The sequence below is a fragment of the Microtus pennsylvanicus genome, chromosome 7 (assembly GCF_037038515.1).
Source record: "Microtus pennsylvanicus isolate mMicPen1 chromosome 7, mMicPen1.hap1, whole genome shotgun sequence".
Classification (NCBI taxonomy): domain Eukaryota; kingdom Metazoa; phylum Chordata; class Mammalia; order Rodentia; family Cricetidae; genus Microtus; species Microtus pennsylvanicus.
The window spans coordinates 5,340,229-5,357,761 of NC_134585.1; the positions used below are offsets into that span (position 1 = coordinate 5,340,229).

General features: G+C 49.4%; 1 protein-coding gene across 1 annotated transcript in view; it reads left to right on the forward strand.

The window, feature by feature from the left end:
* Positions 1–5,318: 5,318 nt before the first annotated feature.
* The window catches only part of Pnpla1 (patatin like domain 1, omega-hydroxyceramide transacylase), a 38,597-nt gene continuing 26,382 nt past the window's right edge, over positions 5,319–17,533 (forward strand). Inside the window, exon 1 of the mRNA XM_075979706.1 lies at positions 5,319–6,074. Coding sequence (XP_075835821.1) covers positions 5,870–6,074 — 205 coding nt within the window. The 5' untranslated portion in view covers positions 5,319–5,869. The remainder of the gene's footprint in view (positions 6,075–17,533) is intronic.

Genomic DNA, 17,533 nt, shown 5'->3' on the forward strand with positions numbered 1-17,533 from the left:
ACTTCTGTCCTCAGGCCTCCTGGGGACAGGGATCTGCCTGTCTCTGTCTCTCAAATGCTGGGATTAAAGACGTGCCCAGGCAAGGCAACTCTTTTTAAAACTTATTTTTATTTTATTATTTTATGTTCATTGGTGTGAGGGTCAGATGCCCCGGAACTGGAGTCACAGGCAGTTGTGAGCTGCCATGTGGGTGCCGGGAATTGAACTCAGGACCTCTGGAAGAACACAAGGCAACTCTTATAAGTATGTATTTAATCGGGGCTTGTTTACAGTTTCAGAGAATTAGTCTATGATCAAGGCAGGAACAGACAGGCTGTCTGTAGGCAGCAGGTGGAGGGAGAGCTAGTGGGCCTGACGTGGGCTTTCTAAAGCTCAGCCCACTCCCAGTGACACAGCCCCTCCAACAAAGCCACAATTCTTGATTCTTCCTGAACAGTTCAACTAGCTGGTGACTAAGCACTCAACTATTTGAGCCTATGGGAAGGGATTGTTCTCCTTTGAGCCGCCATGACCCGCTTCATACTTAGTAGCGAATCAGAAGACAGCCGTAGAGTTGGCCTCTCTTTCCACATGTGGGTCCCAGGATTGAACTTGGGTCCCAGGTTTGTAGGCAAGTGCCTTACTTTTACCCCTGAGCCATCTTAGTGAACTTTTTTGTTTGTTTGTTTGTTTTTTGAGATAGTGTTTCTCTGCAGCTGGCCTCGAACTCACAGAGATTCTGTTTGCCTCTGCCTCCCGAGTGCTGGGATTTAAGGCGTGTGCCACCACTGCTTGACTGTGAATGTAATTTTTAAATTGTTCGTGTATGTGCATGTGGGGTGTTTTTGCAGGCATCTGAGTGCCATGACGTGACTGTGGAGATTCTGACCCTTACGTGGGTCCCAGGGAAGCTTGGGTAACCCTCCGCCAGACCATACTTCCACAGCGCAAGGACAATAACCCTGTCAGAGCAGCTTTCTTCCTATTTATTTTTATTTCTTGATGTGCTGGGGTGAACCTAGGATCTTGTATAAGCCGGGCATGTACTCTGTCACTGAGCCACTACGTTCTGTCCCTAACTTCCCTTTCAGTTGAACATGGCAGGTTCTGAAGGGACACCCGAGCATTGAAAGGGGACTAGAAAAAACCCCACCTGCGGTTGGCTGGCCTTGGTCCACAGAGGCGTGTCGCACACACCTGGGGTGAGGAAGGCACAGAGGACTCTGGAGTGACTTCAAAGCGCTAGGGCGGATGTTATCAGAGATGAGGGTCAGGGAGACAGACTTTGAGTGGAAGCTTTGTGCGGAAGCCAAGTTCTGGAAACAAGATTGCAGACCCTGCTGGGACTCTTTGGACTAAGGTGTGGTCCCAGAGGGGAGAGCACTCGGGCTGTCCTGGGTTGGCTACACTTGGGCCTCTGCCCATGCCCCTTGAATGTGAGGGGCGCAGGAAAGAAACCATTGGAACTCTATGGGTTAAGGGGAAAGTTTTTATTGGAGATAAGAGAGAGAGAACAGCCAGAGGCATCTGCAGTGGCTGCCTATCGGGACCGGTCGGAGAGAGAGAAATGGTGGGGAGAGCAGACAGGCAGTTCCTGGGGCTGTGGGAGCAAAGGCAGCAAAAGTGGCCGGAGAGCCTGCCGGTTATGCTGCGGCGGGAGGGGGCAGGTTAGCTGCAATGGCGTGGGAGGTAGTGTGGGGCTCTGACCCATTGGAGGCTTGAGTTGAGAGAACTAGAAACCTTCTTCGGAGACTGGGGGCTGTAGGAGCGGCTTTTCCTGACAAGCAAGAGCCACTTTGCATGGTTTCTAAGCAAAGCAGAGTGTTTACCAGGTAACTCAACTTTGGACCAAGTCAGTGGGCCTGTCCTTTTGGAGGACCTGACACCTGTGGTGTGCGGTTGGCTGTGGGTCAGTCCTCCCTCTCCTGGGACTGAGATCTGGCTCCACCCCTCAACCCTTCACAACTTCAGCTGTTCCCCTCCACAACCACGTCTCCTCTGTCTTCCCTCCTTAGCTTGTAGGGCTTTAAATTTGCGATTGTGTGGTTCAGAACGCCGAGTCCAGGAAAGTCCTTTTGTTCTCCGGTTTCTACCCCGCATCTCACTTCAGGAGCATCGGAATTACAGGTGCCTGCCGCTGCACCTGGCCCTTTGTAGCTTCTGGGATTGGAACCTCGGGGCCTCACGCCAGCAGCACGCACAATTTACTCGCTCAACCTTCTGCCAGTCCCACACCTGAACCTCATCTCCACATTGGTCCAGGCTGGACTCAAATTTGCCTCATAGCCAAGGCTGCCTTTGAATTCCTGATCCTCCTGCCTCTGCCTCCCACATTCTGGGTTTGCAGGCCTGCACCACCAGGTCCAGCTACAGTTGCTTTCTATTGTGCCCACAGTAATGGCCTTGGGTCAGTGCCGTGGGTGTCTTTCTGTGACACGGTGTTCACTCCTGTGTCCCACTCTAGGGAGGCATCACGATTGCGTCCTTGCTGTAACTGAGGGCATCTGGTGTAGGACCGGGTGCTGTGAGTGATGTAATTGTTTCTCTAGGGCATCTGTGGTGTCTGGGTCAGGATTTCCCAAGTGAGCAGGCAGCTCAAACACACACATAAAGAGGGAAGACTGGGCGGCAGTGGTGGTGCACGCCTTTAATCCCAGCATTTGGGAGGCAGAGGCAGGTAGATCTCTGCGAGTTCGAGGCCAGCCTGGTCTACTAGAGCAAGTTCCAGGACAGGCTCCAGAGCTACAGAGAAAGCCTGTCTTGAAAAACAAACAAGCAAAAAGAGAAGTCTAGAGATTGTGTTACCTTTTATTAATGTCAAAATTTGTGCACAATGATTACAAGACAGAATGAGAAACTCGAGACTCGTCACCAGCTGCTTGGCTATTCCCGCTCGGGGACCAGCTCTCCGCACTGCTGATGCAACACCCTCCTTCCCAAAAAGGCCAGGGGGAAGCTCCAAGCCATGGCTCTGGCAGCTCCTACACCGTCCAAGAGACCCCGTAACCCTTCGCCCAGGTCCGTTTCAGGTCACGCATCCTCAGAGAAGACCACATCCATTAGGCCAAGCTGCCCCAATACAAGGCTATCGGACCGAATTCACAGCACAAACATGCACTTATTTTTTTCATTTTGAGACAAAATCTGACTGTGTAGCATTGCCTGGCCTGGAACTCACTATGTATACCAGCCTGGCCTCAAACTCCTGGAGATCAGCCTGCTTCTACCTCCTGAGTGCTGGGATTAAAGGTGTGCAACCACCTTTTAAAAAAGTTTTTTTTTTTCTGGAGTGTTTTTCTGTGCAGCCCTGGCTGTCCTGGAACTTGCTCTATAGTAGACCAATGTGTCCTCAAACTCAAAGATCTAGGTATGCCCATCCGGCTAAAAATATTTTATTTGAAATTCTTTTTATTTTATGAGTAGGGCTGTTTTGCCAGCATGTATGGCTTGTGGTCCATGTGCATGCAGTACCCCTATAGGCCAGAAGAGGGCACCAGATCCCTTGAAACTGGAGTTACAGATGGTTCAAGACCCCATGTTGGTGCTGAAATTCAAATACAGTTCCCCTGCAAGGAAAGCCAGTGGTTTTCAACCCCCAGATATTAAATTAAATAAATAAAATCTTTATCCATCCAGTTTCCTCAGCTGCGTCCTGGTTTCTGGCACCCTGCCTCTCCCTACCCTCAAGCTGAAAAACATGCGTTATCTGCCTGTGAATCACTTCGCTTGTCCAACCAGTCCCCCGTCTGGGACTCTCTGTGGCAACAGCTTTGCTGACAAGTCGTCACTCGGCTTGGCCACCCTGTTTTCTTGGATCATCAGCCCTGACCTCACCTGCCTTCCGAGACTCGCCAGCTGAGGTGCACGGTCAAGCCCGGCTGTGTGCTCACGGAGGTCACGTGCTTCCCGAGCTACACGGAGGTCACGGGCTGCACGGGCTTCATGAAGGTCACTGTTTCCTTCTGACCTTGCTTTCTCCTAGGCGGACTCCAGGCTCCGTCTGCTCCAGAAGTCGTGGATTTTATTGCCTTCTGATAATGACAGGCACACCGCCTGCCAGGCACTCAGCCATTATCTGTCGTCTTTACAGCACCCCTGTCCAGCTTGGGGACTACTGCCTGCTTTGCCAACGGGGAGAAGAGCAAAGACGTTGTGTGGGCCATACGGCGTGTAAATAGCAGAGCTAAGGAGTCAACTTCCTCTTGTACCTCTGAACCCATTAGGCCTCCCCTCCCAAGAAAGCCAGAGCTATCCCCTGCCCTGCGTCCTCCCGATCTCTCCACATCATCCCCAGCTTCTCTGATGTTCCAGCTCACAGGGCTCCCCTCCTTAACTCCTCTGGAAGCAATCTAGCCTTACACAATTTAGTAGTTAATTACAGAGTCTCTTGGATGGGTCTCTGCTTATTTCACATGTGCCTGGCAGACTCCCAGGAAACCTGTTAGTATCTGGTTTGGGGAAGCTGCGGAAGGGGAGGAGGGGCACTTCTTGTTTCCATTGCCAAAAGTCATTGGCCCCTGCTTCTTAGCGTGTTCGCATGGTTGCACACTCGCACACATGAGTGCATGCGCACGCATACACACACTCCTAATCAAAATCTGCCCTCCAAATTTGGCAATTAGCAGTCTGAAGCTATCTGCATAAGATGGAACGTTGGGGCACCCCCTCGTTAGTGGGTGCTCGACATGGCTCTTACTGTGTAATTCCCGTTTGGATCAGAGCTGATGGGAGCTCCCGGGACCCGGAGAGACATTGATGTTACCACCTACAGAGTCTGGGGTGGATTGGGACTTGGAGGGGGACAACTTGATGTCTCAGTTCTAATTCTGGTCCTACTGCCATGTGGTGATGGCTGTGATGGTGGAGGAGGAAGCGGAGGAGGAGAATGAGGAGGGGGAGAATGAGGAGGGGAGAGGAGGAGAGGGAGGAGGAGCGGGGACATTCTTGTTGCCTTAGTGATCATCAGTAACATTTTGGGCTGGGAAGAGAATTCCTCCTCCCCGGGAGTTATGCTGGGCAGCCCTAGAGCTAACCATGGTCCCCTAAGCCCCTGTCCGGAAACATCTTCCCGCCCTGACCCTGATGTCCCCACATGGGACCCCATGCCCGCTCCTCCCACCCACAACCTGTTATCCATGTGATCATCTTGGTATGACCTAGCTTTCTGCTCCCTGCCTTCCTAGACTCTTAAGAAGGCCCCCCCGCGCCCCTCTCCGAGTCCGACTTCTCTGGTACAGTTTCACCCAGAGCCAATCCTAACATGAGAATAAACAGAGAGGCGCTTATGTAAGAACATTTCCAGTCTGGGGAGGGGTGGGGGAGAGGTACGGGTGGGAGTTACTCCTCCCCTTGGAAAGCCAGAGCCACCCAGCAGTTCGTCCTGGGGCTTAAGTGGGGGGACACAGGAGCCCTGCGGGGGTGGCTCATAACTCTGTCCCTGCAACAGCCTGTTAGGGAGGGAGGCACCGGGTGAGGCACTGGCAGAGATTTTGCAACTGGATGCTGAGGGCTGAGAGGCACCGCCTCTCCGGAACAGGGATCAGGGAATGCCCCACTCCTAGGTGCACCTGGGATGGGTGGAGAGAGCACGAGGAACCTGTGCCTGACGTTGAGTCTAGTTAGGTCATGGAGACAGCGTGGGGTCTGTAGGACCAAGACCTTGCCCATGACTCTGAGGGCTGCCTGTCTTTCATCCAGGCCCTGGGGTCCCTTATTAGTCTTTTGGGGTGCCTCTTAGCAAAGCTAAACAGGCCCAGGCAGTGGCTGGGTGAACCACCCATGGGTGCCTGGCTGGGCCAGTAGAGTCGCCACATTCCAGGCTCTTGGCTGGCGGAGAAGGAGACAGACGGGTGCGGGTTCCGCCTCCACTGGGAGGCCAGAGGCCCCGAAGATGGAGGAACAGGTGTTCAAGGGGGACCCAGACACCCCTCATTCCATCTCCTTCTCGGGGAGCGGGTTCCTTTCCTACTACCAGGCTGGGGCTGTAGACGCTCTGCGAGACCTGGCCCCGAGGATGCTGGACACAGCCCATCGTTTTGCTGGGACATCAGCCGGCGCGGTGATCGCTGCCCTGGTCATCTGTGGGATTGAAATGGGTAAGACCTTTATTCTGGGGTCTCTGGGGCCAGGGCGGGGGGGGGGGCTGCTAAAGGGACTCCTCTGAGCAGGACCTTGTGACTTTGGAAGTGCTTTGGGAACAGAGCCAGGTCTGGCAGGTAGGGCATGAGATGCTCAGGAGATGGTGGTCAGTCTTGAGGTGTGCCAGGGTACCCATTGGTGAGCAGAGGTCTTCCACGGCACCCTGAGCTGGGAGCTGCTCTGTGTCCCAAGCCAGAAGTAAAGAAGCATAGCCCCCAACCCCGACACACACACACACGCATGCACACAGGCACGCGTGCACGCACACACGTACACACTTGTACACACACTCACATACTCCTCCTCCCTCAGGCCTGTCATGAGTGAGGCTGGGTTAGGCTTCCTTCTATAAACACCTAGGGAGGGGAAATACTTCTCACTTTCTAGCGTAGAGGGGATTCCCACTGGAAGGATATAAGTCTGAGATTTGAGGTGGCAGGAGAAGCCAGGGACGGAAGTGGGCACAGTGTAGGAGCTTCACCTCCGCCCTGGTGGGTCAGGAGCCTCAGTGCTGACCCTGGGCTATGAGCAACAGGCTCCTGGTCCATCAGTGTAGAGCACAGGCCTGACCACCCCTACCTGCTCAGTGCTAGGCCGGGATGCAGGCCTTTGTGGAACTGAAGTTCTAGAACATTTTAGAAAGAAAGACAGATAAACTTAAATAGGGATGTCTCTCCTGTCATGAGGGGAAGGGGCAGGGGCCTGTGAACAAACTAAAGTTAGCTGGGATGAAGGGAGAAAGGCGGACTGTGTTCGAAAGATGTTCAGGGAGGGCCAAGCTGAGGAGGTGGCCTCCAAGAGGAGGTTGTATAAAGGGGATGCACAGAGAAAGAAACTTCCTGGAGCCCTGGGTGATGGACCTGAGGGAAGTCGGAGGTGGAGGCAGGTGACCTGAGACGACAGAGGCCAGCTCCTACCTAGTGCTGGCACCTGCGGGGTGCTGAGAGTGTGCCCGCAGATAGAGTCCTAGCCCTGGCATTCCTTTTGGTGGAAACAGAGGCCCGTTGCTGAGCTGGCTGTGCCTCGGTTTCCTCCATCAGGGCAATCCCACGATGCCCTGACCCGGGTTTTTAAAGCAGGAGCTGTACTGACGGACATGAACTGTTTGGTGACCGGAGCCCGGAAGTTCTACACACAGCCAACCATCTAGTTTGGGGGGTTTTAAGGATCCCCAATGGCTAGGCAGCTTGGGTTGGAGGTAGAAGATGAGTGTGCTGTGTGGATGGGGATGGATAGGGGGTTGGGTTGAGAATGTGCTAGAAGGTAGAGCTGACGAGACCAGCTGAAGTGTCCGCTGTTAGTTCTCTCTGAGGAGGAGGCCGCACCCAGTGCCCCGCTGCCTGGACCTCTGCACTGGGAGTGGGGCTCCCAGAGCATGGCCATAGAGGGCTCACTAAGTACCACGAATGTGCAAGGTACCTCTGTCTTTTTAATAGTCTGCAAGAGACAATGGGAAAAGAGTTAAAATTCCTACCCATGCTGCAGGCCCTAGTGTCGGGATCTTTCTTAGGCTCAGGGTCCTCAGTGGGTAAGCTCTCAATGTCTTTCTGTCTAGTGGAAAGGACGTCAGGCCTTCAGAAGGGGCCTGGGGTAAGAGTTAGCCCCGTTTGGGGTTGCAGACTCCTCACCCTGGAGACAGTGCTCCCTCGGATGACCTTAACTTCTACTGATCCTCCTGCCTTCTTCTTCCAGGGGTTACAGCTGTGCATTTCTGTAGACAGAACTTTCTGTCCTGCCCAGTCCCATAGCCATCCAGTACCAAATAAACACACAGAGGCTTGTATTAATTATAAACTGTTTGGCCTATTAGCTCAGGCTTATTATTAACTAGCTCTTACAACTTGAGTTAACCCATAATTCTTGTCTATGTTTAGTCACGTGTCTTGGTACCTTTTCTCAGTGAGGCATTCTCATCTTGCTTCTTCTGCATTTGACTGGTAACTGACCCTCTGCCTTTCCTTTTCCCAGAATTCTCTTAGTCTGATCACCCCTCCTATACTTCCTACCTGGCTACTGGCCAATCAGCATTTTATTAAACCAATACGAGTGACAAATCTTTATAGTGTACAAGAACATTATCCCACACCATTCCTCCTTTTTTCTTTTCAAAACAAGAACCCTGAATCTAATCTCCTTTGTTTAGCTTTTTTCCTGGCCATTATCCATAACAACTTGTAACTAATACTCTAAACAAAAACAAACATAATACATTTTTTAAATGTGGGCATAGTTTTCTAGGCTACTTCCTGTTTGGCAGTGCTGGTAATCTTTGGGAACCCAAAGAAAATTTAGGATTGTGGTCAAGTCCTGACTGGAGTATCTGTGAGACTAGACTACCTCAGCCAGCAGCCTTGAATCTGTTCTGGATGCAGAACTCAGAGAAACTGCAACAGAGGTGCTCTGAGACATTGGCTCATCGGGGCCATTTTTTTTCCCATTGGAGATTTCTCAGGCGGTCTTCCTCAATCAAACCTTATTTTTCTTCACCCAGAATGAGTCCACAGCCTCTCATTTCCTTTGGAAATAAAAGCAAAACCTCTTCTCCAAAGCAACATCTCTTTTGACTTAAATTTTGAAGTCAAGACATTTTAAAAATGTATATAGGTTGGATTAATCCAGCAGTATTTATAATCAAATGTCCTTTTAGCAGCTGTTGCTCCTTCCTCAGCAGTAAAACAATACAAAGACACACAATAATATACAGTATCTAGACTCTCTGTGTATTTTCCATCTTTATGTGCCTTTTAAAAAACTATTTCTTTTATTTTTAATTTTTTAAAATTTGTTATGATTTATTTATCTTTTTATTTTATGTTCATTGGTATGAAAGTGTCAGATCCCCTGGAACTGGATTTTCAGACAGTTGTGATCTGCCATGTGGGTGCTGGGAATTGAACCTGGGTCCTCTGGAAGAGCAGTCAGTGCTCTTAACCGCTGAGCCATTTCTCCAGCCCCATAATTTTTGTTTTTTTGAGACAGGGTTTTTCTGTGTATCTTTGGCTGTCCTGGATCTCACTCTGTAAATCAGGCTGGCCTCAAACTCACAGAGATCCACCTGCCTCTGCCTCCCAAGTGCTGGGATTAAAGACATGCACCATCATGCCCAGCTACTCTATTTCTTTTTTTATGAATTTTTTTATTCTTTTTTCTTTTCTCCCCCAAGCCTATGTATATTTATAAACACACTATAAACTGTTTAGAGGTTTTTGGGGGTTTTGTTTTTTTCTGAATCTGTTTTTACTGTATATCTCTATCTTTTTTGGATCACGTGAGTCTTTAATCAGCTAAGTGACATGGCCAGGATTAAAGCTGCAACTTTGGCAGCTGACTTCATCCCATTCCTTAGCACTTTGAGAGGCTAGCTTCACGGTGGAGGTACTGACAGGAGCCTCATTTATTGCCACAACTCTGTGGAGTTTCTGGGTTTATGCCACCACCAAGAAGCCTGATACCAGCTGCTCATAAACACCATTTAAGTGTTTGGTGGCAGAGCCTCTTAAAAGAGCTGCAAGGTTTTGCCACTAATGCTGAGTCAGGAAGCCTTTCTTAAAGGAGCTATTCCTATGCTTGCCTCTAGCAAACAGAGCCTACCAGATAAAAGATGGTTATCAAGAAGCTGCACTTGACTCGTTCTTGTCTGTCTAGAATCCTTTTTTAAAAAGCTTTTTCAGGCTTTATGTGGAGATTCTTGCCAAACATTTGGGCACCATTTGTAGATGGAAGTTTCCATCCCACCTGGTCTCATAGCCATTCAGTTCCAAATCAACACACAGAGGCTTGTGTTAATTATAAATTGTTTAGCTAGCTCTTTGTTTTTTTTTTTTTGTTTGTTTGTTGGTTTTTTTTTTTTTTTTTTTTTTGATTTTTCGAGACAGGGTTTCTCCATAGCTTTTGGTTCCTGTCCTGGAACTAGCTCTTGTAGACCAGGCTGGCCTCGAACTCACAGAGATCCGCCTGCCTCTGCCTCCCGAGTGCTGGGATTAAAGGCGTGCGCCACCACCGCCCGGCTTCTTAGCTAGCTCTTATAATTTAAATTAACCCATAATTATTGTCTATGTTTAGCCACGTGTCTTGATATCTTTTCTCAGTGAGGCATTCTCATCTTGCTTCCTCTGCATCTGGCCAGTGACTCTCTGCCATTCCTCTTCCCAGAATTCTCTTATTCTGGCTGCCCCACCTATAATTCATGCCTGGCTACTGGCCAATCAGCATTTTATTAAACTAATATGAGTGCCAAATCTTTACAGTGCACAAGAGCATTATCCCACAGCATACCATGCCCATTTTTGTGGTGCTGGGAATTGAACCTAAGGCTTTGCATATGCTAGGCAAGTACTCTACCCAGTGAGCCACCTCCCCAGTTTTGGTTCCTGCTGCAAGTTCTTAAATATATACCATCCCAGTGAGTTATGGCAATACTTGAGAATCAGCTCAGTTCATTCCTTCAGAGAAATAAGAAGCCTGCTTAGCCCACCTGAGGCTATCACAGAATTTGGGGAATGGAAGGATGTCACGAAAAAGCCTCTGTGGGGGACCAAGGCCTAGATCCAGCATGGCTCATGAGTAGGGCAGGATGGAAGCAGGGGTGTGGACATCCAGCTCAGTCATTTTACTGCCCTGTGAAGTCCTGATAAGTGGCATGTCCTTTGTATCAGACCCCATTCGGAGTTTCTAGCTATCAACTCATCCAGGACTCACCATACCTTCGAAGATAAAAACTATTATTATCTCCCATGACACAGAGGAGGAAACTGAGTCACAGGACACTTAGACCACTTGCCTGAGGTGATACAGTGTGCTCAGGAAGTTCACAACTTGAACTTAGTTTGGCCAGAGTGGACACTTAATGCTTTTTAAACCATGGCGCTGCTGTGTGGAGTGGACTCCCATGGGACACTGCTCCCATAGGCACTATCTCTGTGGCTGCAGGGTTAGCGATGGGGGACGGAGGACTTTTACAGACAGTGGACTTCTGTGGGACACTGCTCCCGTGGGCGCTATCTCTGTGGATGCAGGGTTAGCAATGGGGGAAGGAGAGCTTTTACAGGTAGTGGACTCCCATAGGATGTTGCTCCCGTGGGCACTATCTCTGTGGATGCAGGGTTAGCAATGGGGGAAGGGAGCTTTTACTAAGACCTGATGTAGTGAGAGGATATATTGGGAAATTTAGCTTGGGCCTGCGCATAGTGGTGCACAACTTTAATCCTAGCAGAGGCAGGCAGATCTCTGAGTTCTAGGACAGACAGGGTTATATAGAGAGACTGTGTCTCATAAAACAAAACAAAACAAAACCAACAAACAAAAACAAGGAAAATTTTGTAAAAAATATTTTTATTTTTTACTTTTTTAAGGTTTATTTATTATATATACAGTGTTCTGCCTGCATGTATGCCTGCAGGCCAGAAGAGGGCACAAGATCTCATTATAGATGGTTGTGAGCCACCATGTGGTTGCTGGGAATTGAACTCATGACCTTTGGAAGAGCAGGCAGTGCTCTTTAACCTCTGAGCCATCTCTCCAGTCTCCCCTAAAAAATATTTTTAAAGGAAATATCTTGGGGAGAACATTTTATGTAGACAGAAGAACAAGCGGTTAAGGTGCTGACCCATCATCGGAAGCTCAGTGGAGGCCTGGACCCAAGTCTCCACATACCATTAACATCGGACCGCAGCTCATCGCTTTGTTGATGGCTGCCCTGAGTCCTGTGGATGTAAACAGTGCTGTAGTGGGCGGGCCACTGTGTCTGGCACACCCCTAAAGCACGCAAGCCCTTCTTGACTCCGGGGAGCCTGCATGGCTCTGCTATACTGTATTAGAGGGTTCGCTGAAGTGACTGTAGAGCTTAATCCCTAGAGACACAGGAGTGTGTGTCTGTGTGTGTGTCTGTGCAAGTGTGTGTGTCTGTGTGTGTGTATGTGTCTGTGTGTGCGTCTGTGCGAGTGTGTGTGTCTGTGTGTGTGTATGTGTCTGTGTGTGCGTCTGTGCGAGTGTGTGTGTCTGTGCAAGAGTGTGCGTCTGTGTGTGTGTATGTGTGTGTCTGTGCGAGTGTGTGTGTATGTGTGTCTGTGTGTGTCTGTGTGTGCGTCTGTGCAAGAGTGTGTGTCTGTGTGTGGGTCTGTGCGAGTGTGTGTGTCTGTGTGTGTGTCTGTGCGAGTGTGTGTGTTTGTGTGTGCGTCTGTCTGAGTGTTTGCTCCCACATGTGGAGGCCAGAGGACAGTCTTGGGTGTTAAACTCAGAAACCTTGTCTGCCTCTACTGAGTCAGTCTCTCAGGGGCCTGGAACTCATCAATTAGGCTAGCCGTCCTGGCCAGGGAGTCCCAGGGATCCTCCTGCCTCTGCCTATCCAGTGGCAGAATTTCAAGCATACGCATGCACACACACATGCGCCACCCTGCCCTGCATTTTCAAGACAACTTTAAAGGAATGATGTATTTATTTTTATTTTTATGTATATGGAAGTTTGGCCTTCATGCATGTCTGTACACCAGGTGCCTGTCTGGGGCCCAGAGAACCGCTTCCCTCCTCCTCCTCCCCCTCTTCTTCCTCCTCCTCTTCTTCCTCCTCCTCCTCTTCTGTCTCCTCTCCCTTCCTCCTCCATTTTCTTCTAACCGTGCCTCAGCTATTCCCAGCTCCTTCCCTGCTGTGATTTTTATCTGAAATTATACCTTGCCATGATAAATACAGCGCGTCTCTCTACCCACTACCCCTCTAATAAAGACACTGTATGTCATTTATCGGGTTTAGCGATTTAAGAGTTTTGTTCTGCTTTGTTTTTGTCTTACTCTATAAATGAGGCTAGCCTCGAACTCATGGTGATTCTCCGGCCTCAGCCTCCAGTACTAGATTTATTTCTAAGGCTCTTGTAGTTTTTACTGCCGGGAGGGGATTTCCTTTCCCACGGCATTTCCTGGTGGCTCAGCACTGACACAGGACGGCCTGAGGGTTTCCCCTGCTGCTCTTGCTCACCTGGATTTGACAGGCATCCTGAGTGGCTGTCAAGTGTGCTCATTATCTTGTATTTTATGTGATAACTGTGTATTTAACTGGAGATCTGTCGCTTTTGAAATGACTTTTGTTGCATTTATGTATTATGAGTTTATGTGCATGCATGCATGCACGTGTGTTCATGTGCAGGGGCACAGGTGCTGTAGTGAGTGTGGAGTCAGACACTTTTCAGGAGTTGGTTCTCTCCTTCCGCCATGTATGTCCTATGTCATGTCCTTGCACAGCCTGGGTCCTCGAACCCTGACTGGGGCATCAAGGGAACGAAGACATGACAGACACACAGACGGAACAGGCTAGGATGGTGTGGGCTGCGCTTTCTGATGGGGAAGCCACAGCACCTTGGACTCTGTGTGCTTGTTCTATACATGGAGGAAGGGTAATGCCTACAGATGAACCAGGAGGCAAGTTATTACATACAGCCGGCCAAGGAGGCAGGTTTAGTTAATCATGGCAGGAGGAGTCTCTGCAGGGAGGCAGTGGGCAGGCTGGGGAAAGCTACGGTGGACACACGGACTAGAGAAGGCTTTGCCAGTCCCAGGAATCAGGCTGAGGCACTGGGTCTTTGACCTGGCAGTGCCCTCATTTCTCAACTTTATTCACTTAGGGTGTCCTCTGCTCCCCACAGTCCCGGGGATCAAACACGGGCCCTCAGGCTTGGCAGCGAGCACCTTGCCTGCTGGTCCATCCCACTGGCACCCTGTCTTTTTTTGTTTTTAAGCAAATTTTGAAGCTCAGTCTTATTTCTCAGAGCTGCTCCCGTTCAGGGCTTCTCTGACCAGAAACTGCTTCATGCTTCATCCCCGGGGAAGCAGAGGCTGTGGAGGGTCCACCTTCTGGTGGGGGTCTACCTCACCCTGTGTGAAGACAGAGCAAAAGCACTTAGCACCCTGCCTGGTTGTCATCGGAGATGACGTCACCGTCCACGCTTCAGTTTATTTGAGGAGAGGCAGTCTCCATGACAACCAGCGGGGTTCTAGAATTTCTGAGGAGGCCAGAAGCGGGACACGTTTTCACACTGCCAGATTTCCTGTGGTTCGAAAGCAGTTTCTCTATAGGGCATTTAAAATTCCCTCACCCATTTCTTCAGTGCGTGAGTGGATGTGTGCGGGTGCACCGTGACATAGCCGTGGAGGTCAGTTCTCTCTCTCCACCCTGTTGGTGCCAGGAATCAGACTCAGGTCTCCAGGCTTAGCGCCAAGGGCCTAGCTCCCCAACCCAAAAGTAATTTCTTATTTTTTGAATAATTTATTTGTAATATATATGTGTGCATGTGTTTTACCTGTATGTATGTCTGTGTGAGGGTGTTGGATCCCCTAGAATAGGAGTTACAGACAGTTGTGAGATGCCATGTGGGAGCCGGGAATTGAACCTTGGTCCTCTGGAAGAACAGTCAGTGCTTTTAACCACTGAGCCATCTCTCCCACCCCTCCCCCCAATAATTTCTTTTTCTTATCAAAGGATAAAGATTTAGTGGTCTAGAAACCCCACCCATTCAGCTGCTACGACAGAAAGAGCCTCCCCTCCCTCAAAAAAAAAAAAAGCCTTGATGGCAAGCCTTCTTTCGGACCGTTGTCTTGAGATAGGGTTCACGTAGGCCAGGCTGGCCTCCATGTAGCCAAGGCTGACGTTGGCCTCATGTTCCCCTGTCTGCACCTTGCGTGTTCCGGGACCACAGTCTCACCACGCCTGGCTGCAGCTCTAACACGAGAGGAAGTGTGGCCCGGGTCCTCCAGTCAGGACTGCCTGAGGGAGCTGACCATGCTTGCAGGGTGAGCAGGGCCAGCAGAGGCAGGCTGGGCAGGATTTAAAGCCTCCAGCAAGGATGTGGGAGGACAGAGACAAAGTGGAGAAACCTGTGTGTCCAGAAGGTGGGAGCACAGGCCCCCGATGTCACAGCTTCAGAGAGGAGGATTTCCGTTCACAAGGGCTTTTCAGGTGGGAAAGGCCAAGCTGAGGAAAAGGAACAGTTGGCTTTGAGGGAGGCCCAAGCAGGGTGGCTGGCCAGCTAACCGGTGGCCGCCTTGGTGTTCCCTGCATTACTGAGCATGCGGACTGTGGACTGACGTCATGGGTCAAAATACAGTAAGAAAGATTAGCTAGGTTGGAGAGGTGACTCAGCGGGTGAAGGCGCGTGCTGCCCAGACTGGTGACCCGAGTTACCTCCAGGACACGGTAGAAGAAGAGACATGGATGAACTGTCCTGTGACCCTGTGCCCCCACCCCCCAACGTAAAAGAAAAGAATGACCTGGTTTCCCCAAAGAAAACGTGGAAGAAAAGCCTTGCCATGCTATAGCAAGCCTATAATTCCAGGATTAGAGGCAGGACGATCAGGGAGTTGAAGGGTAGCCTCTGCTACATGGTGCATTTGAAGCCAACCTGGGCTTCCGGAGACTCTGTGTTGTGGGGTAGTCACCAGAGAAGATTGCTTGCTCATGGTTTATGCCGATGGAAAGTCTTTTTTAGCCAGCAGGGGCCTACACTGGGTGTTTGGGAATCCCGTGAAGTCCTGGGCTTTTCTCAGGGTGAGCTTCTAAGCACAAAAACCATGTTCTGAGTTGGGCATACTTCAGTTAGCAAGAACAGCTAGCCAGAAGCAGAGCTACAGAAGCTAAAAACTGAGGTCAAGTACATTTAGAGACTTTCCGGGAACAATGGACTTTGATGGATTAGGTCTTTGTTTTAGTTTTGACCGATGGCGCTCTAAGTGCCCAGTTTTACAGCATGAATGGTCCTTTTATCATGGAGTCAGCTGTGATAAGGTCTGGGGCCCTGTTACATCTGTCTATAAAAATAATAATAATGATGATGATGATGATGATTTCCCAGGAGCAGTGTAGGCTGTATTCACGCCTATACTTTCTCTCTCTCTCTGAGCCACAGAAGGCTGCCCATGGATGGCTAAGGCACTCTTCCTTTAGCCCAAGGCCAGGTCACCCCACTTTGAAAAGCTGCCTGTGTGGCCTAACGCCTACAACTTTTTCTCCCCCCTTAAAACAACAAAAACAAAAAATCAAAACAAAAAAACAAACAAAAGCCTTTTGCTTTATCGCTTTATCGGTACATGGTTTACTTACCATGCGGCTCACCTGACAAAGTTTGTTTGGTTCATCAGCTGTGCGACAAGTCCCACAGACAATTTCAGGACGCTGTAATTACCCCCACAGGAACTTTCCCCCAAGTCCCCTGAAGTCACTGATCCCCTTTCGGTCTCTTCAGAGGGACACATTTAACATAACCTGATTCTTCGTTTTTAACATAGCAGGAGACATGTATCGTGTGCACTAGTTTTTAACATAGCAGGAGACATGTATCATCGTGTGCGCTAGTTTTTAATATAGCAGGAGACATGTATCATCGTGTGCGCTAGTTTTTAATATAGCAGGAGACATGTATCATCGTGTGCGCTAGTTTTTAACATAGCAGGAGACATGTATCATCGTGTGCGCTAGTTTTTAATATAGCAGGAGACATGTATCATCGTGTGCGCTAGTTTTTAACATAGCTGGAGACATGTATCATCGTGTGCACTAGTTTTTAACATAGCAGGAGACATGTATCATCGTGTGCGCTAGTTTTTAACATAGCAGGAGACATGTATCATCGTGTGCGCTAGTTTTTAACATAGCAGGAGACATGTATCATCGTGTGCGTTAGTTTTTAACATAGTAGGAGACATGTATCATCGTGTGCACTAGTTTTTAACATAGCTGGAGACATGTATCATCGTGTGCGCTAGTTTTTAACATAGCAGGAGACATGTATCATCGTGTGCGCTAGTTTTTAACATAGCAGGAGACATGTATCATCGTGTGCGCTAGTTTTTAATATAGCAGGAGACATGTATCGTGTGCGCTAGTTTTTAACATAGCAGGAGACATGTATCGTGTGCGCGAGTTTGTGTCTGACCTCTTTCCCCAGCATGACGTTATCAGCATTCACCAGGATGTAGCAGGACCAGCCCTTTTTGTTTGCTTGTTTTTGTTTTTTTGAGACAGGGTTTCTCTGTAGCTTTGGAGCCTGTCCTGGAACTCGCTCTGTAGACCAGGCTGCCCTCGAACTCACAGAGATCCGCCTGTCTCTGCCTCCCGAGTGCTGGGGTTAAAGGCGTGTGCCACCACCGCCACCTGGCCCCAGTCAACTTTTTTTTTAAGGTTTTATTTTTTTTAAATTTATTTATTATGTATATAGTGTTCTGGGCACCAGATCTCATTATAGATGGGTGTGAGCCATCATGTGGTTGCTGGGAATTGAACTCAGGACCCCCGGAACAGCAGTCAGTTCTCTTAACCTCTGAGCCATCTATCTCTCCAGCCCCAGTCAACTTTTTTTTAAATATTTATTTATTTATTTATTATATTATGTGTATAGCATTCTTTCCACGTGTGCCTGCAAGCCAGAAGGGGGCGCCAG